The sequence below is a fragment of the Gallus gallus genome, chromosome 2 (assembly GCF_016699485.2).
Source record: "Gallus gallus isolate bGalGal1 chromosome 2, bGalGal1.mat.broiler.GRCg7b, whole genome shotgun sequence".
Taxonomy (NCBI): Eukaryota; Metazoa; Chordata; class Aves; order Galliformes; family Phasianidae; genus Gallus; species Gallus gallus.
Genome location: NC_052533.1, coordinates 80,468,313 through 80,495,394, shown reverse-complemented (window position 1 = coordinate 80,495,394; position 27,082 = coordinate 80,468,313). Strand labels below are relative to the sequence as shown.

At 45.5% G+C, this 27,082-nt stretch overlaps 2 protein-coding genes across 9 annotated transcripts in view; both read left to right on the top strand.

Moving 5' to 3' along the window:
* Nucleotides 1–14,515, top strand: part of GRB10 (growth factor receptor bound protein 10) — a 141,753-nt gene extending 127,238 nt beyond the window's left edge. For 7 of the 8 annotated variants that reach the window (XM_025147273.3, XM_015282308.4, XM_046924477.1 and 4 more), the window contains 7 exons: nucleotides 270–368; nucleotides 3,619–3,696; nucleotides 4,348–4,464; nucleotides 5,333–5,399; nucleotides 6,390–6,477; nucleotides 10,376–10,469; nucleotides 11,342–14,515. In XM_025147273.3, the coding sequence (XP_025003041.1) occupies nucleotides 270–368; nucleotides 3,619–3,696; nucleotides 4,348–4,464; nucleotides 5,333–5,399; nucleotides 6,390–6,477; nucleotides 10,376–10,469; nucleotides 11,342–11,488 (690 nt within the window). In that variant the 3' untranslated portion in view covers nucleotides 11,489–14,515. The remainder of the gene's footprint in view (nucleotides 1–269; nucleotides 369–3,618; nucleotides 3,697–4,347; nucleotides 4,465–5,332; nucleotides 5,400–6,389; nucleotides 6,478–10,375; nucleotides 10,470–11,341) is intronic. The other variant, XM_015282309.4, reaches the window with a different exon arrangement.
* A 2,437-nt stretch (nucleotides 14,516–16,952) lies between these two features.
* LOC428505 (SUN domain-containing protein 3-like) lies at nucleotides 16,953–26,784 on the top strand. The gene is made up of 9 exons (XM_040695849.2): nucleotides 16,953–16,979; nucleotides 22,104–22,165; nucleotides 22,324–22,384; nucleotides 22,757–22,913; nucleotides 23,934–24,018; nucleotides 24,537–24,649; nucleotides 25,411–25,581; nucleotides 25,937–26,029; nucleotides 26,592–26,784. Exons 4-9 carry the CDS (start codon nucleotides 22,779–22,781, stop codon nucleotides 26,733–26,735), a joined length of 741 nt encoding a protein of 246 aa, XP_040551783.1. The 5' UTR covers nucleotides 16,953–16,979; nucleotides 22,104–22,165; nucleotides 22,324–22,384; nucleotides 22,757–22,778; the 3' UTR covers nucleotides 26,736–26,784.
* Nucleotides 26,785–27,082: the final 298 nt, after the last annotated feature.

The following is a 27,082-nucleotide window of genomic DNA, read 5'->3' as shown; positions in this document are numbered from 1 at the left end:
TCATTCTGAAATGACTTAAGTACCATGTTCCTATGAACTGCAAGGATTGCAGAGTATTACAGAGCTCTGAAGTTTATCTTGCTGGATCAAGCAGAGAAAGTAATTTCATTCAAAACTTGTTCTGCTTCTGAGGAGCTTGAATTCAGGGCGATTTAAGCCTTCTCTGACCAGTTTGTAGACATTTACTATATCTGCCTTTACTTTACAGTGAATTTACAGTGTTGTTGTTTTTTACTGAATTGAGCTGAATTCTTTCTAATCCCCTATAGCCCAACAGAGTAAGAAATGAAACGAAGGAACTGAGGTTGTTGTGTGCTGAAGATGAGCAAAGTAGGACATGCTGGATGACTGCCTTTCGACTCCTCAAGGTATCAGATTTCTTCTGTAAATAGAGCTACACCTGTTGTCAAGTTGCAGTTTCCATTTTTTTGCTCATTAGAAAATACCTACATGTTCTTGAACGTTATCTACCTCCAGAATAACAGGGCTAAGAGCAGCATGCCAGATTGAACTGTCCCTCCTGAACTTTTAAGCACTGCACTGAGATGAATTCTCTGTGCATATGAATCCAGTATAATTTCAGAGTTGGGGGCAAATATATGTGAATGAACCAACAAAATTGTGTAACAGTTATTTGCAAGTACCATAAAGAAAACATTTTGATTATGGTAAGTGAATATCTCACCTAGAACAGACTGCTTTCTTCATACTTCTTAGTTTTTTCAGTTTTTTGAAGGTTCAGAAACAAGTTAAATAACAAAAAATAGGCCACTCTGTCTCTATATTAAAGTTATTCATACCTGAGACTAAATAATTAAATTTCTTGATAATCTAGAAAGAGGTTTCCCAGTACTTTTTAAACAAAATCACTGTAGGAAGTACTGAGGAGAAGGTTGGTTATTTTGTGCTGTTTGAAGCAGAAGTTATTTTCTTTTCTTTTTACATCTATTCCTGAAGATGCTGCCTAGAAAACAACTATTATTTTCTTCTTTCTGCCTGACTAGGTCCTACATCATGTTAAAGGGAATATACACCTATAAAAAAATTAAATATATAAAATATGTACAGGTTCTCTCTAATGGGTTGCCCATAAAATCCCACTTCTCTTCCATGCATTTATCCTACTGTCTAGTATTCTGTTTCAAAATCTAACAAAGAAATGTAATTAAAAAAAGTACGAGCATGTACAAACTGGTACTGTGGCACCCATACTAGATACACTTCCACCAAAACATGAATGGAAACACTGAACTCAGTCAACTTTGGCTCTCTCTGTAGTAAACATATAATTCCAGATACTTGGAAAGGGCCAACCACAAAATCCCTTTACTTTATGTCAGGGAGCAGGGCTGGTCCCAGACACAGCAGTGGGAATGAGGCCAGGATGTGGTCCTTCTTGGACACTCTGTCCTGTCTGTGACTGCTGTCTGTCAAGCTGTGCCCAAGATGAGTTTTGTCATCATTAGTGCTGCGAGCAAGCCGCTAGGATGAGGACACAGCTTCAAGGCTATGCCAGGATGTTCCTTGAGGCCACTGTGGGCTCCATCTGCTTGGTCTCTCACCCAAATGACTATATTTGCTTTTCCTGCCTAAGCAACAGGCCACATCAGCAAAAGCTGCTCCAGACCTCTCCAGCAAAATGCCTTTTTCCCCGTCAGTGTTGCAGGACCACCTGCTGAAGGCGCATTTCCACACTGTGACTAGGGTGCTGATGGGGAGCAGGTGTGACAATGAGCACGTGGTTTTGTGGCTTCCTGGTGCAGAGGAAGAACTCCAAAGATCATGGAGTCATTAAGTCATAGAATGGCCTAGGTTGGAAATGATACTAAAGATCATCTAGTTCGAACCCTCCTGCTGTGGTCAGGATTGCCAACCATCAGGCTGCCCAGGGCCCCCCATTCAGCCTGGCCTTGAATGCCTCCTGGGATGGGGGTGTGTTGCATGAATGTCTTTTATTTCCCACCCCTGCACCTTTCAAAACTTTGTCTTGTTAGACTGTTCTTAAGATGTGACAAATGTTTACTACAGTTATCTCTTCCTTTCTTTGGACAGAGTGTTTATCACGCAAAACCCTGTAAAAGCAGGGAAAGCAAATTAGACATCTAGGCCTGCAGGTGTGAAACCACAACGTTTTGGTCTGCTGCCTGTTCTCCATTTACATTGAGTCATCTTCCAAACCAGCACATGTCTCTGAATGGTCTCCAGATGTTGCCTGGTTTGCTAATTGTAAGAAATTCTTTACAAACTGCAGTACAGAAATCTCATCCCTATTTGAACTTCTTACAAAAAAAAAAAAAAAAAAAAAGTGTACTGATTATAGGCATTTTGGTTATGGGCCAGGATTGAAGAAACAATCCTAGGTACAATTTGCATTTTTGTTTTCTGAAAAGTTGATAACTGTTGGCCCTCGTAATCTAATGTTCACTGCGTTGACTTGGCTCAAATTTAATACAATACTTTATTTCCATGTCATGTCCAGATGCTTCTTTGAGATTGGTGTCATTGTTGATGGTTGTTATTTCTGATTCATACATAACGTTTCACTGTGAGCAAACTGCAGAAATAGTGGTTCAGTTAATTGTAGTGAGTTGTGCCTTCAGGTTATCATTTATGATATCTTCTAAAGAATGAAGAGTTCAGGTACACTGGTCAACACGCTGTGATCCTGGCATGGCAAGGAAGAACCCCCCCAGCGTACAGAGTTAGCTATTCATACTGAATGTGTAGACGTGCATCTTACGTGTTCACAGGAGACTTTCTTTGCAGTGCAACCTGTGGCAAAAACAGTATGGCATTCAATTTCTGTGCACTGGCATCTAACATCGACCCTTAGGCACTTAATGCTCAGAGAAGAAAGGTTTTGTTTGTAAGAAACAGTGCGGCTATGGCTGTAGCTCTCCTTTTTATTTACATACAGATTCAGCTTTCGGTAATCATACAGTTTTACCTCGTTAACAAAATTACATATACAACCTCAATTAGAACAGTCTGTAAGCAATGTTGATATACTTCAGCTATACCTCTTGGGAAGGTACTGAGTAGGTGGTTTCCTACTGTCCTAGCTACTAGTATTTCTAAAATTGATCTCAGTGAAGGAGGGACATGAGTAGTTCACTCACTTTTTAAGGATGAGAAAAAGACTGGAAGTGTTACTGTCTGTCAAAATTTATTAAAACATCAAGTGAATTAGAAAACATTATAACATTATGAAAGCTGAGTTCATCCTTGTGTTATCTTTTACTCAACTTCTTATGAATATATATATATATTTTTAAGCTCAAATTATTGGAGGGTAAAAAGAGGGGAAGGTGATATCTGGACCTTGAGTGAAAGCTTATATTCCATAAGGAATATATGTTAATAGCTGAGAATGGCAGAGATGAGCTGTATATTTTGCTCAATCTTGTAGAAGTGCTATCTTTTAAATAAAGTTATTGTGCATACTTACTGCTCTGTTCCCACCCGCCAATCGCTATTCCTCAATGCAAATTGCTCTGGGACAGTTTCTGATCATGGAAATAAACGGACAGCACCTTCATCCAGTGCAAGTGGAATCGCTACAGTTTTTTTTCTAGGGCATACCTTTGAATAACAATTTATTTGCTTTTCTGTTGGCAGTATGGAATGCTGCTGTATCAGAATTACAGAATTCCCCAGCAGAGAAAAGCCATGCTTCCACACTTTTCCACTCCAGTAGTAAGTACTGAACTTTGTTTCCTTACTGTATCATGCTTAAAAAGATATACTCACTTTTGCATTTTAAAAGTGGAAAATTTTACACTAAGAAATGTAAATTCAGCATTATGTAGCAAATCGATGTAAAGTTCACATTTTCTATGTGTACAGTTTATGTCGTTGGCTCTCCACTTATCCTAGGTTTACATTATCCACGTGATTGAAAAATCTTGGATATGCCAGGCACTTAGAGATGTACAGCACAGAGACATCTGGCTGTCCCTGCAGAAGCCAGCTTAGGTCTGGCAAAACACACTCTTAAATCTCATAAAAAGTGTTGGGCCAAAAGCTGACTGTTAGCTATCTAAAATTGAAGATGCTATATCTGGATCCCAGCTGGCCCTGGAAATGAGTGGGGTATGGTAATAGGGCAAGTGGGCAACCTGAACAAGAGGCTTTGGATCTTCTCCCTTCCATATGGCCTATAAAGAAAAACCATGTATTTTTGTGTCTGTTAATGCTCTTCAATGAAAAGAAAAATAGCTATGTTTCCAATGTTGTTGAAGGATAGCTTTGGAAAGTCTTCTGAAAGCAAAACATTTTGAAATGAAACTCTCTCAAGTTGGTTTTTTCTTTCCCTGTTTTTTGAAACAAGTGAAAATTCCTTTTCAGAGAAGTGTATCTGAAAACTCACTAGTAGCAATGGATTTTTCGGGGCAAATAGGAAGAGTTATTGAAAATCCTGTTGAAGCACAGAGTGCTGCCATGGAAGAAGGACATGCTTGGAGGGTAGCTATTTTCTCTTCTATTTTTTTTTTTCATCGGTGTCTGTTGAGAGCCAAGACACAGAGTGTGCTATGATACTAGTGCAGTGCTGGTCACAGTATAGCTTAGATCCGACCTGAAACAATCACACTGCAAGCATGGAGATCTGAAAGTCGATATCCATCTTTAGCAAAACTGTCACATTCACAACAACCTTCTACCACTGCTTCTCTGTCCCCCTAGTGTCCAGAGGAAAGTTGAGGGGGAAAGCAGACTCACCAGAACTTTACTGCCAGTTTGCAAAACCAGTCTCTGAGGAGGAATATGTCAAATTAAATGCTTCCCCACATGGAAGAGTCTGGGGCTCTGACTAATGGCTTGCTCCCAGTAAGTTTAATTGCAGAATATACAAGAGGCAGAACCTCTTGCAATGAAAACTGATGTAATTTGTTTATAGTGTCTTGTGGACAGACAGCTGCAGTACAAGTTTTCCCCCATGCTCGTCTCTTAGGGAATAGGAGTCATCACTGAAGCACTAGCTAGTGCTTTATGTACGGGAGGGAAATACTGCTTGATTTACTGAGTGCCCACTATTTTGCCTGAGCAGAAACATATCAGACTTTTCTTTTTTTCTGTCATATTTTTTCTTTTCTTTTTTTAGTTTAAAGATACTGAGCTTTCACCATTAACATCTGGCTTGTGTTTTAAGCCAACTGAACTGAGCTGCTGCTTGTAGATTAGTCCCCTTCGAAGTTGCATTTCTTTTTCTCATCCTTGCATTAAACTTGCCGAGCCCCAAGTTTCCTGTAAATTAAATCTGTATTGCATGTGCACTAGTTCTCTTCTGTTGAGGTTTTAGCGTGGATTTAATGGTAATTCATTTTCTCTATAGAAACGTAGCACAAGAATGAACATCTTGGGTAGCCAAAGTCCACTCCACCCTTCCACACTGAGTACAGGTAAATTCTGCTGTTTGTAAGCATAGTGTAAGAGGCTTTGATGAGTAAATAAAATATTATTCCCTATAAAGATAGAATGCAACCATGTAGTGTTAATGCCTTTATATGAAATACTACGTTTTATGTTCATGAGTAACTTCTGTCATTAGTATGCCTACCTATAAGGGCATAATAGAAGGAACTTACCTTTCTTTTAAGGCATGCTCAAGATCTGCTTCCATTTTAATCTTTTGAAACCCAGATTTTATAAAAATTGAGACTACATAAATGTTTCCAGTAAAAAAAAAGATAATCCAGAAGTCAGTTCTTCATTTTAAACAAGGAAGGTCAACAACTGATTTGATAATCTTTAAAGTAAAAGTCTTCAAAATAGCGTTTATTCTATAATAATTGCACAACATAAAATACAGATACCTGCGATGTGAGCCCCGAACATCTCTTTGACATTGTACGTTTATTAAAATAATAGGAAATTGCATATTAGTGTCCCGGATTCCTTAAGAGGGAACATAGGTGTTCTGAGTTTTTATTCTGCTGATTAGAACTTAAACATATCATTTGAAAAACAATGAAACAATAATAAAAATATATTTGGATAACTGTACCCCTGAAAGCACAATCTGAAGTGCTTTTCATTCTTGTAGAGTTAAAGGGACTTGGTTCTGCCTTGTTAGCTCATATATTGTATTCCAAGAATTGTTTAGGTGCAGCATTTTCAAGAAATGGTGAAAGGGCAATGTCTCACTAACCTGATTGTATATCTGCAATTCATGAAGTCCATGGAGACATTGCCTGTGTTTATCATGGTTATGCAACAGCTGGTGCATCTTTTTCATACTGATTCATTTTTTATTCTAATCAATTAAAGACATTTCATATTCTGCAACAAAACTATACCCACTTTTAAAATGCTTAAATAAATATCGTGTGGAAGTAACTGGTACATCTTACTGTTTTTTAACCATTGTCTCTTTTCCCTCTCACCTCCAGTTATTCATAGGACACAGCATTGGTTTCATGGCAGAATCTCCAGAGAAGAATCTCACAGGATTATTAAGCAACAAGGGCTAGTAGATGGGTAGGTATTCCTCTTGTTTGGTATCTATGATCTCACGGTAAGTACTATGGACAAGAACACGTCTGCTGTAAGGGCGTACAGGTTTGTGAGCACTAATGAGTAACCTGACTCTTAGCAGACCCATTATAACTTGCCTGGAATTCCAAAAGCCTGAGCACATGTTTGTAGGAGTGGGTTCTGATGCTTAATCTGGAAAACAAAACATGAAGAATGCACAACTTGTTGTTCTGTTGGGTGTTTTTGTTTTTTTCAACGGAGGTAATCACATTTTAGGGAATGTTAGAATTTGAAAATAATTAATTACTTTAACCTGCACTGAGGAAATATTTTTTCAGGCAAAGCTGTAATTATCCATTTGTGCACAAATTTGTAGTCAGCTATTTGTGCTTTTTTTGCATGTATCAGAGCAGTTAATGATTATTTCTTCGTATTTATTTCTGTTATAGAGGAAAGTAACTACCTGTTCCATTTCTGTATATCGTCTATAGCTGAGATTTAAGAATTTCCTGAGCATCCTTGTTTCACTCAGTTGCGTGTAGCTATGGTAATTCTAGGGAAATTCCTTACATTGAAGCTCAACAATGAATTATTTGTTGGATGAGAAGGACATTGGTGTCTTCATTTTATTGATCTCACTGCTGACAGGGTTTAGGTAGAAGCTTCCATATTGTCTTCTCGGGAGTCAAACCTTGCAACAGCATTTTCTGATTTAGGAGCATAACTAATTTTCTTGATTCATAGCTTGTGGAGAATGAAACACATTAGAGAAATAGTGCATGTGCACATTCATTTAAACAGTGTTTTTTATTGCTTTGGTGTTTTGTTTTTTTTTTGTCAGTGTTGATGGCCTGAAGCCATTGAGATTTGTATGAATAAAGATTTTAGCTAGCAGACCAATGAAAGCAAAAGAGCACTGCTGAAGACGAGCACAGCTGATCTGTTGAGTTTATGGCTCTCTCCCATTACAGAACTGCTTGGCTATCTTGGGTCCATTTTGACATGTTGCAGTAATAATGTAGTAGCCCATGCTTTTTCGAGTATTCATACAATCATTGATGCCTTTGAGACTGTTCAATTTGTACTCCAGACAACTTAGTCACTATGGAAGGCTGAGATTGGTTAGCATTCAGTTGTAGTGAGGTCATTCAATTATGGCAAAGGAACCGTATTACCTGTGTGCTCTGGGATCTGTAGGTGACAGTTTTCAGAACAGAAAAGTCTTGTGTGTGTTTTCCTGCTATGTGTGTTCTTAAACAAAGGAAGCTAAAAAGTTAACACTGGGGAAGAATAGGGAACGCTTCTAGTGGCTCTTGTTAACATGTCCAGCGATGCAAATATGCAGGTGATGCTTCTATTCTTTGTTTCTTGAAGCTGTTGTTGAGGGTATACCTGTATATGCGGTCATTGTTACTGCAGACAGGCTGGTTTTTTGCCAAAGAAGTTGCATAAACACAGAGTCAGTTGTGCTGAGCTTTGCACTGTACCCCCAGTTTATGATACTTTGCATTATCTGAAATAGCTAGATGAAAGGTAACTTAGAAATATCTGAAGGACCAGCTGGAGTGACTGTGGGGCAGGGGCAGGTAAGATCTTTCTTGCTGAGATGAATCCCAATTTGTAAAGTCTTAGGTTCCTTTTCCACACATCTTGTCTTACTAGGAAGAAAAAGGAAAGTGAAGCATGCTTTCCAGTAGTGGCAAGACATGCCATCTCTTGGTATTGGAGTGATCCTGGTTACGATGGTGCATTTTTGTGGTATTGACATTTCTCAATTGGCTCAGAGGAGCTAGGGTAAGTTCTTTCAGGTCTGTAAAGTACAAGCAGTTCTTGCAACTCAGCCTTGAAAGAGCATGTTCCTGCCTTAGTGGTTAGCCAGTAAGAGGGCTTGAGGCCTGCCCGACTACAACACTTGGCCATCTCACAAGTCCACTTGTGATTAGCATTCTGGGCCTTATGCCAAAGGGATATACTTGTTTCCTGTGGCACGGAGAGGTTCTCCTACCTCAGCTCATAAATTTTAAGGAAAGGAGATGTTTTTGACAACTTAAATTGTCTACATACTTTTCCTTGCTAAAGTAAAGATTTAACTATTTGAATTAGGACTTTGTGGGTCAACTCAGAAGTGACAGTTCCATGGTGTGTGTTGTTGCTAGTTATACTTCCTAAAGTATAGTCTTTTCTGAGGATGCTGAGAGAAAAATAGTCTCTTTTAGAGGAAAATCAGTGTGTGTTTTCCCCATCCTGATAATGTGGATGTTACTTAGCTGAGAAGTCATTTTAAGAAGGTAATGATCTGTTTCTGTGGAATTGCAGCCACTTAGGTTAAATGTAATTTACTAACACTGAAGTTCTGTAAACTAATGCAAGATACTGGAGAATGGGAACAAGTTCTTGTATATTAAAACACAAAAGCTTCATACATACGTAGCTCACTCCGAAAGTAATGCCTCCTACATGGGTTGCTCCAAAAGTAATGGCTTCTGTTTATTTCTGTGGAAAAAGCTACAGATACAAAGAGCACAAGAAAAACTATTTGATAAAGCAAATTCTCAGCTACAAAACACCACCATTAGCTAAGCATTTTCGCCAGTGATGAACAAGAGCATGCATGCTGCACCCATAAAAATCTGTGCCAGTGGAAGTGATCCACAGTTTCACAGCTGCTATGATAGTGTTGTTGCCCACACAGTTCATCTTTCTTATGCCTAAACAAATGGAAATGAGGATATGCCAAACTAGGACTTTATGGTGGGTATGACAGGACAGTCCAGCCAAGATGGGCAGTGTGCTCCACCATCTTCGAACTGGAATGGGGCCAGGTGCTATCATGTTGCAAGGAAAGGTTATCTTCTTCTCTTGCCTGACTCTGGAATTTTGAGCCTTCAGCTTAGTCAGCATCATGATGCAGCAGTCAAGAGTTGATGTTTTGTTTGGGTTCCAGGAAATCCAGAAGGATCACCCCTTTCCTATTCCAAAAGAAAGCACACATTACTTTACCCACTGAGGACTGCATCTTGAACTTTTTCTCTGATGGGGAATTCACATGTTGCCACTCCATGAACTGTCGTTTTGACTCTGGCTTGTAGTGGTAACACCAAGTCTTGCCACCAGTAACAATGCAGTCCAGGAAGCTGACACCCTCAGTCTTGCATTGGTTCAGTATCCTGACAGCCTTGCACATGGCGTTCTCTCTGCCTCTGTATTTGAGCTTTTTGGGACCCACTTGGTGTAAACTTTGCAATATTCTGGTGTTCCCACCATCATTTCCAACATATTGAAGCCTATATTCAGCTCCATAGACAATTCTGTGGTTATATTCTGGAGATTCATGCAGATTATCTTTCACATGACTGCTGCCACTGCTAAAACACACGAGTCACCGCCTCACTGTGCTCACATCCACTATTTTGTCTCCATAAATGTTCAGCAAGTGTCAGTGAATGTCAGTGGGTACAGTTTCTTTTGCATGGAGGAATTCGGTGACTTCATCACTTGGCTTCATCCACACTTCCATGTCACATGCCGTTCTGTCACATTGCCTCTCTGCTGCCATCTGTCGCATGGCAACAAAATGTAATGAAATATTGGTGGGAAGGTTCAACCTCTACTGCCATACCACCACCATCTGCCTCTGACATCGTGGGCCAACGTCATAAAATAGAAGGCATTACTTTCGAAGCAGCCCTCATACATAGGGGAAAAAATAACGACAAGCATTTTTCACTTTTTCTTCTTCTGTTACTCTTGCATAAGCCTGGTATAAAAATGAAAAGCAAATTGCCTGTTAAAGCAACTGAAGAAGAGTTAGGCAGTAGTACAAAATTACTTAGTACTTCTGACTATTTATGTAGAAATGGATTGTTGCATTTATTGTGTGCTTAAAAATGTTCTCTCCTAGGCTATTTCTTCTCCGGGACAGCCAAAGCAATCCAAAGGCATTTGTACTTACGCTTTGCCATCATCAAAAAATAAAGCATTTTCAAATCTTGCCGGTAAGTGACTTTTTTTTCAATACTGATCATAAAATATAGAATAAGTGTTAAACAAACAGCATTGTCATAATTTGAAGAGGCCTCTTTTTGCCTACTAATGGCATGAACAGGCATGTTTCCATCAGGAAATATCATCCTCTAGAACTGTCAAATGTCTGAATAAAATTCCATCTTAACACTATCTGGAAAACGATAAATCACTGAGGTACAGAAATAATGCAACATAACTTGTACTCTGTGACTGGCAGCAACAGCCGCACTCCATATCACTTAGGCAAACCTAGAATAAGTTATAGGAAGTTGTAATAATTACAGGAAGTTTTATATACAGTAATAATATATAATAATTATAGGAATAATTACATGTGTAAGAATTATAGGAAGCTTTTTATAGGAAGTTTTAAAAATTTTATTTGGAATTTTATCCCATAATGTTGAGCTTAAAAAATGTTATATTGAGATAGTGCGAACTAGTTGATTTTATCTTAGCCAGAAAGAGCAGCAAAAGTTTAAGATCATGTAGACCCGCTTATTGGTCCAAACCCTCTCATCTTGTCTTGCTTGCTAATTTTGGAAACAGCCATCAATTATTTTTGTGGTATTTTTGTTTTATGTAAAAGAAACCAGTGCTGTCTCTATAACTTAGAATTACGCTGCCCACCAGCTTTCATTTTTGTGCAGAAAAGATTTCCAGTTGGCTTAACCTAAACTCTTCTCCAGCATTGTGCCTGGTTTCAGGCAGAACTCTAGATACTAGGTTTTCTGTGCGGTGCCTATCATTTATGTCACGTCACGCACTTTTACTTGTCCTGTTTCTGCACCGCTTGCATCTTCTCATGTGCTAACTTGAAAAGGACATTTTATTTCCCCAGTGTGAGGATGATGGACAGATATTTTTCAGCCTGGATGATGGGAACACCAAATTCAGTGATCTAATCCAGCTTGTTGAATTCTATCAACTAAACAAAGGAGTCTTGCCCTGCAAACTCAAACACCACTGCATCCGAGTGGCCTTATGACCTCAAATTTGACTCTCACTGAAGACTGGATTTGCTAGAAGAGTAATTGTAAGAGAACGTTGATACTGGGGAATTGGCAGATTTGTAAGTTGGTAAAAATAAATAAAAATATTATGCACCTTGGGACTCTGAAAGGGATGGATTCGACAGGTGCCAACAGACCGACATTACTGGTTTGTCTAACACCTAAGAGTGATTGCTGCTGAGTGTCCCAGCATCCCAAAAATGGGGGGGAGGGTATGTAAAACCATTAGTAAATTTGAAGCAAAACTGGAAACTATCTTGGCTGGGCCACTTAACAGGAACAAGTGTGAAGAGAAATGTTTGAAAAGAACTCTTGCCCTGGAATAATCTTGACAATTAAGACTAGTGTGTTTACTTTTTGTATTGATCACTTTTTTTGCACTCCTACGTTGTTTTGGATATTGTATGCAGCCTATATTAGGAGCTGATGTGGCTTTTAAAATTCATGCAGGAGTTGGGTATTAATCTGCACCCTAAAATGTATGGAATGCTTCAGCCTAAACGGATCTAGAAGAAAATCAAGAAGTGTGCGTGTTGTGTGTCTGTACGTGTGTGTGTGCGTGTGTGCGTCTCAAAACTTCTCTGGAGACCTGAGGTTCCGTGATCTGCAGATGTCTTTGAAGAAGCAATGAGGATACAATTCTAAAAGAACATACCACCATGTGTGTACTCTCAAAACCGTTGACTTGTAGCATTATGGCTGTAGTATGTTGGTGGCATATTAGTGGCATCCAGTCATGCAAAGACTGTATTAGATTCTATGCACAAACTTTTATTATCGAAGTGGTGATTTGTTTTTTACAGCCTTTTGACTGTTTTCCTGAGGAAACCTACTGTTACTAAATAGAATAGGACTGAATGACAATTGTATCTGAAACCACCATTTTTTTTTGTGAGAAGATTCTTCTGCAGGTAGTCTTAGTATGAGAAAATGAAAACAAAAACAAAACGAAACAAAAAAACCCCAGTGTTTTTAGCTTTATAGCTCCGTGAATTTTTGGACTGTTTCAAAGAGCTGTTTCCATACTGTAAAGCTACAGTGACACAAAGCTCTCTTGGGGAATAGGGCATAGAAGAAGTATCTCCCTTCTGCTTTCGGTATGGCCATGAAAGTTTGCGTGGTGAGAAAGAACATACTGGGAATGGAAACTCATTTCATTGGGATTTGCAATTGTGAACCAGCTGCTGGCAATACCATCCACGGAGGTAACTGGTGATTCCTGTGTTGTACACACTAATGCACACCAGAACCTACTGCAGACAAGCATATATCCTGCTCCGGTGCTGGTTTGTCATCAGAATCACTTTATTGTTAATGCTTAAATCAATTATTTAATGTTTACACAATGATTCTTTCTGATGATAAATCAGTACTAAAATTAAACGAGTCCCCTTTTACTCCTTTAATTGCAAATAGCATTCTTCGAACAACACAGTCCGTGCAGGAACTGTTACTGAATTAGCTTTCCAACACTTCATGCAGTTATCCACAGTGTGAAATATTTCACCCTGGGAACTTTCAGAACGTAGCGCAGAATGGAGCATTCTTGAGACGGTGAACAATTTACACAGACTCGTTCATCCTTACTGATGTTTGCCACTGGGTTTGAAATCCTAGCCATCGGAAGGGGTAGACAAGGAAGAAAATTCCACACCTTTAGGTCTTCATGTAGTGTTGAGAACAGCTTAAGACAAACCATAACCTGCCTGAGTCGTCCATATCAGCTTATAACTATGTCAATGGTATAGAAACACTGTATTTTAGTTTACAGAACACATTTAGTATTTTTTTTTCCATTTAATGTCTAGATATAAAAATGAAGAAACTTGATTTTGTTTTTAGTATAAACCTTTTTTTTTTTAATTGTACATAGTGAAACGAGTGTTCCTGCTTTCTAGACAATGTATTTTAAAACCTTGAAATTAAGCTAACTTAAGTCTGACTTCACTTTGCATGCTTCTATTTGGCCCCTATTAGGAGAAAAACGATACTTGTATTGACTACATTACCAGTTTAATAAGACCATTTATGCTGTAGTTTTAAGTTTTTCTGTTTACATAGCTTAGTGACAGCCATGCATTTTTCCCAGTAGGCGGATAGTACTTGCAGTGTTTCATATTTATAAAAAAAGAAAAAAAGAAAAACTTGCATCTTATTTAAATTGAGAATAAAAGTTTGACTATGAATCATGATTTTTGTATGTAGATGGTTGACTTAGTATTTTGTACTTTTCCCAGCTAAAGTGAGCTGTTTTGAGAAAGTGACCACCTTCAAAGTGGCAACAATCTTACTTAAGCAGATCACTGCTTTGTCTTCTTTCTGCTGGAAAACAGTCGATACCACCTTAGTTTTCCAACAGATTCAGCTGGCTGCCAGCTCAGAATACCAAGGACTGAAGGACATTTGACTCTTATTTTTGTATTTAAATGACATGAATGTAAAGGGGATGCTCAGGGTTGTTTTGGAGCCTGTTGAATTTTTATCTTTTTGCCTGTGATTTTATTTTCTAAATAAATACTTCATGTAGCAATCTTGAATATGTTGAGAAGGAAAATGCCAAACCATTTTGGTAATGAGGTTACTAGTTAAGTTATGTTATGATAGGTGTTAAAAGTACAAAAAACTTTTTATTTGTTAATTAATCTTGAAGAAACACGTGCCTCAGTTTAGATGTTTTGTCTTATCTTTTCTGCACTAAATACCTGACAGTTTGACCAATCAATGCACCTTTCCAGTGGCAAGACTTGCTTATCGTAAATTATATTGTCACAATGCAAGATTTAGTGACTGTAAAATGGAATAAAGTTTAAAGTTTCAGGGAATGCAAAAGGTATTAACTTAAGAGACAAAACCTTTATTCAATATGCTTTGCTTCATACTGTAAATAGCTTTTTGGCTTGTGAACCTAATTGTAATCTTTCAGGTATTTTTGTACAAATAAGGGACTGATATTCTGTTTCTTGTAATTAGAAATAAACGTTAATACAATGCTATTCATTTTATATTGGAATGAATGTCTTCTCTTGGGTGTGTCTGTGTTCACAGCTTATCTCTTAATTCTGGGTTATTTGGGGTGGCTTATCATTAAACATCTCTTAAGAAGAGTTAAAAGGAAAACAGAGTAAGATTCCTCTGTTTCCACTGTTCTGTGGAAATACCTGTGTTCAGTATGTCCTGTATCTAAAGCAGTTGTTCACCCCTTTTGTTTGAAGAAAATTATTTCAGTATGCATTACGTTTGGAACAGACAAGAGGACGGCATGAAAAAAAGGAATCATGGCAAACAGGTGTTCCTAAGTCTGCCTCATGGCAGGGCAGTACTGTTGTCTGCATGTTTGTGCAGCGCACCCGCAACTGTGGCATGTGCAAAGTGATGCCTGCAAATCTGGCCTGAGGTGTTTGCCTCAGCAGGTACCTGTGCTATCAGAACACTCCCAAGTACAACATTAATCTGGGTCATAAATGGGAACAGGTAAGAGTTGAAATAATTGTTGCGCCCGATAGGAGGTTTGTGGTGGTGTTACGTTAGTTACAAGACAACGGGCAGCATCTGACATGACCAGGTAGCATCTGAACCCACATGAAACCCTTTAGCATGAAGTTCACGTTGCAAAATATTGTAAATGCGTTTGAACCTATGAGTAAATTGAAATCAGACAAGTGTTTTGGAGCCTTTCACTGCAGCACTTTCATCCTGATGCACACACAGAAGCATAAAGTTGTGTTTGTTATAACACCAAATGGCTGCTTCAGCCATGTGCCTGCAAAGAAGACCACCACCAGAGGAGCCATTTTCCACCAAGTAAGTTGAACTATAGACAACTTCAGACTTAAGTCACTGCTAATTTAGTTACTCTTTAATCTGGTTTTTCAGTGTCCAGCTTGCATATCAGTCATTAATTGTCTAACATCTTGGAAATTTCTGCAGCAGTGTCAGCAGATGGAGAAAAGAGATAGTCCTTTGAAAACTCCACATATATCCACATTGCCTTAATTTGGAATACTTATGCATCTCAAATATTGTGCCTTCCTTCCTTTAATTAGGATTTGAAAAACTAATATAACCACAACTATGTCCAAGAGCTGTGATATTCATTAGATACTGTGGGTAGTCAAATCTGAGACCTCAAATCAGTTTGTACGACACTAATCTTGCAAACTCGTAGCCTGAAGATATTATGCTCTAATTATTCGCCATTTCACACAGATGAGAGCAGATGTTTTTAAAAGAAATACTGGTTTATCACAAGATGCTAAGCTGTGCCTAACAAAGTCTTACAACACTTATTGGTTGGTCAGGTTGAATGTTTTGCTTTAATCAGGGGTTTGCCACGTGTTAGCTGCAGGGTTCTGGTGGCCAACGGGTTAGCCGTGAGCCAGCAGTGCACCCTTGTGGCCAAGGCGGCCAGTGGGATCCCGGGTTGCCTTCCGAAGAGCCTGGCCGGCAGGTCGAGGGAGGTGATCCTCCCCCTCTCCTCTGCCCTGCTGAGGCCGCATCTGGAGTGCGGTGTCCCACTCTGGGCTCCTCAGCTCAAGAAAGACGGGGAACTCCTAGAGAGGGTGCAGCCGAGGGCCACAAGGATGGGGAGGGGCGTGGAGCATCTCCCTTATGAGGAAAGGCTGAGAGGGCTGGGACTGTTCAGCCTGGAGAAGAGAAGGCTGAGAAGGGATCTTACCAGTGCTTATAGATATCTAATGGGCGGTAGTCGAGTGGATGGGGCCAGCTCTTTTCGCTGGTGCCCAGAGACAGAATTAAGGGGCAACGGGCACACTTTGGAACACAGGAAATTCCATGCGAACATGAGGAAATATGTCTTGCCTGTGAGGGTGTCAGACAGCGGGCCGGGCTGCCCAGAGAGGGTGCGGAGTCTCCTTCTGTGGGGATATTCAAAGCCCGCCTGGACGCTTTGCTGGGCAGCCCGCTGCAGGGAACCCGCTTTAGCAGGGCTGTGGACGAAATGGTCTTCAGAGCTCCCTTCCGAGCCATACCATTCTGCGATTCCTTTTGGCGAGGTACTCGGCTCGGAGCGGACGCATTCCGCACTGCAGCAGGGAATCGCCTCGGCTTGAGGGGTCGCCCTGTCACGGAGCACCGCCGGGCGCCATCGTCCTCCGCGTGGCAGCGGTGATCTTACGCCGAGGCGGCGGAGCCAGGAGCAGCGGCGGACCACCCCCTGCGTGTCTAAAACCTGCCACTACGGAGCGCGGCGAGCAGGGCGAGCGTGCAGGACGCGGGGCGGCGCGGCGGCTTACGCGGGGCCTAGGATCTCTGCCCAGCAGTAGGCCTCTTACCTGTCGGTTGCCTCCCGGACAACGTGTCTCCCCATGGTCTGCAGCAGGCAGAAAGGCCCGGTGAGAAATACGGTGGTGATTGAGAGTCCCTGCCTGAAGAAGTGGCAGGTCAAGTCTGCGGCTGCAGCGAGTGCCTGAGTCTGTTGGTGCCGGAGAAGGGAGGCGGGAACTGCAGGTGCGTGAGGTGCGAGCAGGTGGATGATCTGCTCAGTGTGGTGGCTGCACTCCAGGAGGAGGTTGAGAGGTTAGGGAGTATCAGAGTGTGAGCAGGAGACAGACTCGAGGTGTAACTCTCTGCGAGACAGACGTGAGGGTGATAGTCACCAGGCAGCAGTCATGTTCTTCATCCCCCTGAATGTAATCCTCCTCATTGACCTTATCTGCAGGAAGCCTTCCCCAGAACCAGAGAATGCTGAGTGGCAGGGAATATCGGGAGGTTTAGGAAAGATCTAAGAAGCGTGGGGACCCCCGGTGCCATGGGATTTTACTCTTGAACACCTGTGGGACCCCGAGAAACGAAGCAAGTATTTAAGTCAGGGGTGGTGCGGCTTAGGTAGACCTGAGGAGGGCTTATTTGGGGCGCAGCTCGTGCTTATCAAGCTCTCTACAATACTGTTCTGGACAGAGAGAGTTTCTGAGCTGAGATTCGAGCCAGAGGGAGAAGTCTCCAAGCCGAACCTGACTGATCACAGAAGGCACCAGCATCAATGTCAGCTGCCCCCGTGGAAGGACAGAAATGGAAATGGCTGTGTTGTTGTTGCAAACTACTGTTTGCAAGATAGTTGACCTGGTGCTGCTCCTGTGGCTGTGGTGTCCTTGCCTGAGTCTCTGTAGAGCTCTGATTTGAGCATGCTTCCTTAGGAAGGACCCAGGGGATTTTTCTGCCCAGGGACAGGGGAGTGGGCAGCACAAGGAAGAACCCCGAGTGTTAATGCCTGGTGTATAGAGAGCATTGTGGAACTCCTGACAGGTATTTCCTGTGTTTATGTGTTGGTTACCCCATCGTCACGCAGAGTGAGGCTCGTTCCCTGCTGCACAGTCCCATGGCTTGTGATAAGACAGCTGTGCTCTCCCCATTACCTGCTGTCTCCAGGCTGGCAGGTGATGATTGGGAAATGCCAAGCCTGGAAGAAGAGCTCAGGAAGATCCAGCAGCAGCTTAATTTCCTGCAGTGGAGGGCAAGGGACATCAGCGATTGCACGGTCCGTGAAACCCTGAAGAGAATTGAGCTCCCAGGGTGATAGGAGAATTGAGCTCCCAGGGTTTACCAGGGAGCTAAGAGGCCACTGCAGACAGTCGTTCAGCTGAGAATACCAAGCATGTGTGCTTGCCCTGGTGCTATTCAGCGTGGCTGTGGTGTCCTTGGGTGCGTGCTGCAGAGCTCCGATTTGAGCATGCTTCCTTAGGAAGCGCTCAGGGGTTTATTCTGCCCAGGGACAGGGGAGTGGGCAGCACAAGGAAGAACCCCGAGTGTTAATACTTGGTGCATAGAGAGCTATGTGCAATTCCTGACAGGTATTTCCTGTGTCCGTGTCTTGGTTACCCCATCGTCACGCAGAGTGAGGCTCGTCCCCTGCTGCACAGGCCCACGGTGTGTGATAAGACAGCGGTGCTCTCCCCCTTACCTGCTGTCTCCAGGCTGACAGGTGATGATCGGGAAATGCCGAGCCTGGAAAAAGAGCTCAGGAAGATCCAGCAGCAGCTTCATTTAATGCAAAGGAGGGCAAGGGACATCAGCGAACACTCTCTCCACAAAGCCCAAAAGAGAACTGAGCTCCCAGGGTTTCCCAGGGAGCTAAGAGGCCACTGCAGACAGTCGTTCAGCTGACAGTACCAAGCATTTGTGCTTGCCCTGGTGCTGTTCAGCATGGCTGTGGCGTCCTCGGGTGAGTCTCTACAGAGACTCTGTAGAGACACACCCAAGCAGGCTGCTTGGCAGGAGGTGTGCTGACCTCGTTGGATCCTTCCCCCTGCTGACCGGAGCTGCAAAAGCTGTTCACTGTCACGGTGGACTGTCCTTTTGTTGCACAAAGGGCCCTCAGCACAGAGGCAGCTTGTCCTCACGCCTTAGCCACTCTCGGTCCTGACCGAGTGTAGTGTTCTTCTGAACTGTACAGATACTGCCTGCTTCCCCATTCTTCACCACGCTTCTCCTCCTTGATAGGCAAACTAAAGATTGGAAGGCAGTTGACCTGGTTCTGTTCCCTATGGCTGTGGTGTCCTTCAGTGTCTCTGTAGAGCTCTGACTTGAGGATGCTTCTTTTGTAAACCCCACTAGCTTGTTCAGCCCAGCGATAGTTGAGTGGGTGGTCCAAGGGAGGACCCCTGGTGTCTATGGAGATGATTTATTGCGAGCTTTGTGGAATTCCTGACCGTTGTTTCCTGCATGGAAAGTCTTGATGAAGGCTTAAGGACAAGGGCAGGAATGACTGCAAGGTACAAAGCCATCTCCCTTTTCCTTGACCGTCCTTTGGAGGAGCTCTGCCCCTTTTCCATGACCACTCGTTACCCGAGTCTGACTTCCATGGCACAGTGTCGAGTCAGCTCTCTTCTGAGTGACAGCTTGAATCCAAAGCGGTTGAGTCAGCTCTCCTTGGAGTGGCAGCTACTGGCTCTGGGATCTCAGCAGAAACTGCTTTGTTACCATCTTGCGGGCCTTGCCAGCAGATAAGAGGGAGCAGGGGTGCCCATCTGCATCCTGTTTTTCACCGGGCACGATGGTATCGTTCCCCAGTTTTCCCACACCAAGCTGGGGCTGTTTAGTCACAGGCCAGATCTTCCTCCAGTAACCACTCCTGAGGCAAGCAGCTCTGGAGGAAGGTGCTTCTAATGTCAAAGTGATGTTGATTGTCACACGGTTGCACCCATCATTTACCACCTCCATAAATGAGTTAGAGTCTTATCACAAGAAATACCTCAGGAAGCAAGCTTTGAGACAGAAGACAAAGAAGGGTTCTCACACCCCGATGTCACGCGGAGTGAGGCTCGTTCCCTGCTGCACAGTCCCACGGCTTGTGATAAGACAGCACTGCTCTCCCCGTTACCTGCTGACTCCAGACTGGCAGGTGATGATCAGGAAATGCCAAGCCTGGAAAAAGATGCCTGGAAGCGATTGCTTCTATTTAACGTCTTTATTGTTGGGCCCATTCCAGATGCCCAACTATGCCAGCAAAACTTCAGGTGCTTCTGAACTGTAGAAACAAACAGACCATGCATGCTGGTTCCAAAGCGCTTCTTGTCCAGTTGGACAGGACGGGCATTTGAGCAGTGGCAGGGGAGAAGGGGTGAGGAGTGAATGGCCAGTGTGTGCGCCCTGAGAATGTGCTTGCTGAGGGAGTCTTCAGTGGGCTGGAGCACATCTGAGAAGCACTACACCTACATTTTCTCCTGTCCCTTCAGTGGCAGGGAAGGGTACAGAGAAGGTCAGGAAACCCCCCTCATAAGTAAATGGCGTAGAGGTTGGTGCAAACAGAAGAATGTTGGTTTCTTTGACCATGGGGTAATTTACTCGGCACCTGGCATGATGGCTGCAGGTGGAAACTCACCTGTCTCCTAGGGGTGTAGAAGGGTCCCAGCCCAGGAACTGGCGGGACCCTTCATTGAAAGGTCTTCAAACCAGGTGTTACGGGGGAAGGGGACAAAATGAGGGCCACTGGGGTTGAGCAGGTAGTTGGAGGGTTCGTAGTGAACTCGGTGGATGAAGAGGGTGGAGTACAAAGGGATGGAGAAGGACGGGGGGATGCTGTTGCTCTAGGGGATCCTAGATCCTCTAGCAAGGCGGTGAGACAGAAGGCCCAGCTGAAGTGCCTTTGTAGCAATGCACGCAGCATGGGAAACGAGGAGGAGGACTTGGAAACTGCGATGCACTTGAAAAGTTCTGATCTTGTTGCTATTGCTGTTGAGCATGCCTTGGTATCCTGGGCTCCATCAGAAGAGGGGCGGCCAGCAGGGACAAAGAGGTGATTGTCCCTCTCTACTCTGCCCTCGTGAGGCCCCATCTGGAGTACTGCGTCCAAGTCCAGGGCCGCCAATACAAGAAAGGTGGGGAGCTGTTGGAGAGGACCCAGAGGAGGGCCACAAGGATGATCAGAGGGCTGGAGCACCTCCCCTATGAAGACAGGATGAGGGAGCTGGGCTTGTTCAGCCTGGAGAAGCGAAGGCTGCGGGGTGACGTCATTGTAGCTAGCCTTCCAGTACCTAAAGGGAGCCTATAAGCAGGAGGGAAGTCAACTCTTCGCAAGGGTAGATAATGGCAGGACGAGGGGAAATGGTTTTAAGCTGAGGGAGGAAAGATTTAGGTTGGATATGAGGGGGTAGCTCTTTACAGAGAAAGTGGGGAGGTGCTGGCACAGGCTGCCCAGAGATGTTGTGGATGCCCCGTCCCTGGAGGTGTTCAAGGCCAGGTTGGATGGGGCCCTGGGCAGTCCGGTCTAGTATTAGATATGGAGGTTGGTAGCCCTGCATGCCGCAAGGGGGCTGGAGCTTGATGACCCTTGAGGTCTGTTCCAACCCAAGCCATCCTATGATTCTGTGATCCCCACGCTCTTCCCCTGTGGGCTACTTGTAATTTTCAGTGGCGTGCCTTGTCATCTTTTGAAAAGCAGTGACTTTTATTCATGTATGCGCATGGAAATTGTCACGAGCAGGAAGAACTGCGTGCAGTTTTTTCCTGTTGGTGTTTTCTACAGGAACTGCCATTTGCAGTCCTTCACGTCTGCTTGTGCCATGGCTGTAATGCAACGCCGGCTGACACTAGGAAGGCAGATGCAGGAAAGCATTGGAAAAGTCTGGGGACCCAGCGTGCGACCTCTGACGTACAGAGCATAAAAAGGCGGCCTGTAGCTCCCAGCCTGTCCCCCTTCAGCAGGATCCTCCCAGGCAGGCTGCTTGGCAGGAGGTGCTGTGGTCTTGTAGGATCTTTCCTCCTGCCGGCAGGAGGTGCAAAACCTGTTCCCTGTCAGGCTGGGCTGTTGCTCAAAACAGGGCGCTGCCTCCTCTGCGGTGACATCACTGACCACTGTGAAGTCACAATGGGCCATCAGCACAGAGGCAGCTTGTCCCCACGCCTCCGGCACTCTCGGTTCTGACAGCACGGCTGTTGGAGAGGGATTGGCTCACTGCTTAGGGAGCTGCGTGTTTTGTTCCTTGTGCTGCAAGGAAATGGAGCAACAAGGGCATGGCGAGCGGGGGAACTGGTAAGGATATGGTTCCTTCCTGAGCTTTAAACATCTGTTGCTCCGTAGTGCAGATACTGCCTGCTTCACCAGTCTTCCCCACACTTCTCCTTCCTCCTTCGTAGGCAAACTAAGGTTTGGAAGACAGTTGCCCTGGTGCTGGTCACAGTGGCTGTGGCGTCCTTCGGTGAGTGTCTGTAGAGCTCTGACTTGAGGATGCTTCTTTTGGAAGCCCCCAGTGGTTTGTTCTGCCCAGGGTTGGGGTTAGGGGAGAGGGCAGCCCAAGGCAGAACCCCAAGTGTTTATAGAGACGATTCATTGAGAGCTTTGTGGAATTCCTGACAGGTGTTTATTGTGTCGGAGGTCTTGTGGAAGGTATAAAGACAACAGCAGGAGTGACTGCAAGGTAAAAAGCCATCTCCCTTAGGCTAGACCCTTCCTTAAAGGAGTTCTGCCCCTTGTCCATGACCACTCGTTCCCCGACTCCGACTTCCCTGGCGCAGTGCCCCGAGCTTCTCCCATTTCCCGTTCTCCTCTCTCAGCTTTTCTTTCAAACTGCTCTAGCTCCACGTCCATTAGTTCCCCCCCGAGTTACCCAGGAAGCCTGGAAGCACCTTCTCGGTCGGGAGCTCTTGGAGCTGGCCAACCAGAATTGTCACCTCCCTCTTAAATCTTGGTGACCCCGTCATCACGCAGAGTGAGGCTCGTTCACTGCCTCAGTCCCACAGCTTGGGAGAAGACAGCTGTGTACACTCTCTCCATCACCTGCTGTCTCTAGGCTGGCGCGTGGTGGTGGGGAAATGGTGAGCCTTGACGAGGAGCTTGCTAAGGTCCAGCGGCAGCTTCATGTCCTGCAATGGAGAGCGAGGGACATCACCGAGCGTGCTCTCCACGAAGCCCTGAGGAGAACTGAGCTCCCAGGCTTTACAGGCGAGGTAAGAGGCCACTGCAGATAGCTCTGCTAAGAGAGTTCTTTCCCCACTCTGGCATTATATCTTGCTACCATTCCCTGTCACAGCCAGCTAAAAGTCTTGTCCTGCAGGAAGAAACACTCGTGCATTGCCCCTGGTCCTTTCTTTTGTTGCTCCGGAGTTCTTGTAGGGGAAAGGAATGTGCTGTGGTGGGAATTTCAGACGCCTCAGTCATTTCTTGCTCTCTGTTGGGTGATCCTGAGGGGAGGACTGGAAAGAAAGAGCGGTCTCAGCAGTCCATACCTGCACCTGCTGCTGTGCGTGAGGTGGCAGGTTCCCCTGGAAGACCTGTAAGCCAGCAGCCTGAGTTGAGACTGGGAGCCCTGGGTTCCTGGGGCCTGTGCCGATCCACGGGCACTGCTGTGTTTCAGCCTCCCCGCGGGGCATCCAGTCTGCAAGCTGTTCTGGTTTCAGAGCCCCTGCTCCCTGGATACCGTCTCTTTAGGTGGCTTGAACTCGCACAGTCCCAGGTCTGCCCGAAGCCTGAGCTGACGATGACCCGTGCTGGGAATCTCGAGGGCCACGTTAGCCTGAGGCCTGCCATCAGTTCCCTCTGCATTTTGCCTTTCTTCCCCATTGCAGTAGGCGAGCTGTGTCTTCCGCTTTAAGTTAACTCTCTGTGTACGGCTGGACCTCAGCTGTTGTGGTGACCTCTGGGCAATCCCTGCCTTGTGCCTGAGTCGAGCCCCATCGCCTGGCCAGGAGTCAGTGCTGTCAGTGCTGCGTGTCTGTCGTGGGGCATGTCAACAGGAAAGACCCTTTTCTGCTGCATCCGTGTCCGGTGCACCCGAGGGAGCAGCCTCTCCATTCCCATGCCAGATGGTCATAGGAGAGCTCTGGAGGTTCCCAGGCAACTCCAGTGTTCCTTACATCCAAGTGGAGCAGCCGAGTTTGCTTTGGCTGGCTTTGCAGGGGAGCTGGGAGGCAACTCTTTGCCCTGTTCTCTTCCTTCTGACGAGCACTCTCCTTTGTCTTTCTTCCCAGGCTGTTCAAAAGATCATCGACCAAGTACTGGAGAAGCTGGAAGAAAGCCCATTCCAGATGACCAATTATGCCAGCAAAACTTCAGGTGAACTGTAGAAACAAACAGACCACACGTGCTGGTTCCAAAGCGCTTCTTGTCCAGTTGGACAGGACGGGCATTTGAGCAGTGGCAGGGGGGAAGAGGTGAGGAGTGAATGGCCAGTGTGTGCCCTGAGAATGCGCTTGCTGGGAGAGTCTTCAGTGGGCTGGAGCACATCTGAAAAGCACTACACCTACTTGGTGGTGTTTGTCACGGGATTGCTCAGCTGGCTGGCAGTTTGTGAGGCCCCTTAGGATAGTTGGGTGAGTCCCTGCACTGTGTCCCTGCATTGTGCGGCCCCCATAGTTGGGTGAGTCCCTGCATTGTGTTGCAGAGGGCTACTGCAGGTGAGAACGTGGGGAATGTCACTGTGGGGGATGTAGGACTGCTTAGAAGCTCTTTCCAAGAGGACAGTGCAAAGGCAGCCGGCATCTCGGTGCGGCTGTTCATGCGGAAAACAAGGTCAGCAGCCCTTGATTCCTCCTGGCCTCGCTTGACCATTGTGCCCGTGTTTTACTTTGCAGGCGCCGCTATCGTTCGTTCCAAGACTTCTCCCTCCTGGATTGGAAGTGGGAGAGTCTTCTGGCAGTCGCTGCCTCTGGTGGCTTATATGAGGCCTCCTGAGGTTATTCTGGAGGTAAGAACACCGAGAAACAGGGAGAAGAATGGTGCGGGGCGGAGGGGGCCAAACGCCCTGCTGGGGGTTGCCTTTACCCTTGTCCTCGCATCTCAGCTTTCTTTTCCTGTGGTCTTCTTGCGAGGACCTACTCCCCTCCTGTGTATCCCGGCTGAGAATGTCTTCTGCCAGACTGCCCCAAGTCCTCTGTGCAGGCTTCTGCTAGCTTAGCTTGCTTGTCTTCCCAGCCACTGTGGAAGTGTCAGGCTGGCACTGAAGGGGAACCCCTCAGGTGCCACGAGAGATGTGGGTTGCGAGAACGCTGGGGCTCTTAGCGAACCCAAGCGGGCACTGCAGGAGGGCGTGCGCTGCAGGAGGGCCCCATGTTGTGTTTGCCAGCCCATCCTGGCACTGCTCCTGAGCTACTTGCACAAGTCGGAGACTTGGCTGGTGCCCGTGGAAGGAGGTGGGACTGGATGAGAGGGAGCGGTTGCTTCCCCTTCCAGGAAAGGCTCGTGCAGGTGAGCGCTTCTTTGCCCTGGGCGGGTGCCTTTCAGCCTCAGCAGCCCCTCCCCGTTTTTGGCAAGTTGCTCCACAAAAGAAGGAACCCGAGAGCTTCTGCAAGTGGTGCACCCAGCTCACCGCCACGCACGTATGCCTCCTGTGCTTCAGAGCAGAGCTGATGGGCCAGTACGCCTCTAGAGCCCCCGATGCTGGGGCAGGAATTTCAGCCAGGACGCTCTTTTGCACATGAACACTGTTCCTTCTTCTCCTCTGTTTAGCCTGACAATCATCCAGGTAACTGCTGGCCCTTCCCAGGAAGTCAAGGGCACGTCTTCATCAAGTTGCCTGTGGCCGTCTTCCCCACGGCAGTTACGATAAACCATGGGGTTCCAGCAGCAGCGTACCATGCAGACAGCATCTCCAGTGCTCCAAAGGACTTTGCTGTCTATGTAAGTGATTCCTCTGGGTTGTGGGGGGGTGGGGGGGGTGTTGCATAGCGTTTGATGCGGGGGGTGGTTGCAGATCCAAGAGGGCGGCAGCGTGCAGTTCCTCCCTGCCTAGGAGGAGAAACAAGCTCCTCAGAGTTGCTCCATTTCCACAGCGTTCCTCTTTTGTCCAAGATAGCACAGCAAAGAAAGTTTCCCACTCTTGGGGCGAGTTGGTAGTTTGAGAGGCAGAGGGACAGGGAAGTGGCACAGTGGATGGTCCTCGACCACCTTTGCTTCCAGTCCCTGTGGGGCTCTGGGATCCTGTGCCGGCAGCGCATCCCACTGTTCTGTCTTCTCCACCCCTGTCTTTCTGTAGGGCCTGCAGGCGGAAGATGACGAGAAAGGAACGTTGCTGGGAGAGTTCATCTTCACGCCAGGCCAGGCTCCCGGTCAGACATTCCAGCTGAAGGTACGGTGACAAAGAGGGGCGTGAAGCGTGGGAGAGGAGGACTGCGGTTGGCTGGGGAGAAGCTTCCAAGCAAGCCAGAGGCGTATGGGGGCCCTCTGGCATTTCTGCTGCTGCCACTTACTAGCTGCACATGCCTGGAGTGCTGTGCTGTTCCTGTTTCCTTCTGGTTTTTAAGCTTCAGTGCTGCCTCAGATTTTAGCGCTGCTGGGCTCCAGTGCAGCATAAGGGAGGCCATTCTGCTTGGGTGCCATTCTAGGGAAGGCAATGAGAGTAACGTCCCTGCGTTTTCTGTGCGTGAACACGCACTCAAAGCAAGTGCAAAGAACTTGCCAGTGGAACTCGCTGCAGCTTTTGGTAGCTGTTTCTTTCTTGAAAACTCATGTGACCAAAGAGGTGGAGCAGGGCAAGAAATGTCTGGATTGTGCTATGGCAGCATATCAGCGTGTCAAAAGACCTAGTAAGGCAGCCTGAAGGAAGGTGCTGCACGAGTGTGTCGCTGCCGCATTGTCAGTGGTCACAGAGAAGAGAGGAAAACTCAATTCATTTCTCCTCCTCCTTGCAGAACGAGCACTCTGGGTTCATCAAGTACGTAAGGCTGCAAGTGCTGAGCAACTGGGGCCACCCGGAGTACACCTGCGTGTATCAATTCAGGCTCCACGGCGATCCAGCCCATGATGGTGACGCGAGGGGAAAGCTATCTGCCTAGGGGAATGCTGGCTGGCTTAGTTCTCAATAAATTACTTTAACATTTCCCATGTTGAGTCTCTCTTGTCCATCGGAGTAACTGTCAAGTGATGTCCCTGTCTTTATCTCGACCCACAAGCTTTCCCATCCCCTGTTCTCCTGCTCTCCTGTTGGGGTGGAGGAGGGAGTGAGCGGCCTGGTGGGAGTCGGGCCCTTGTCTAAGGCTAGGCCAGCACAAACGCATATTAGGCTAAAACCTGCACAGGAGTCGAATGAACAGAGTTACGTCTGAGAGCATCGTGGACAGGAAGTTAAGCTGAGAATACCAAGCATCTGTGTTTGTCCTTGCGGTTTCCGGGCTTCGGGAGA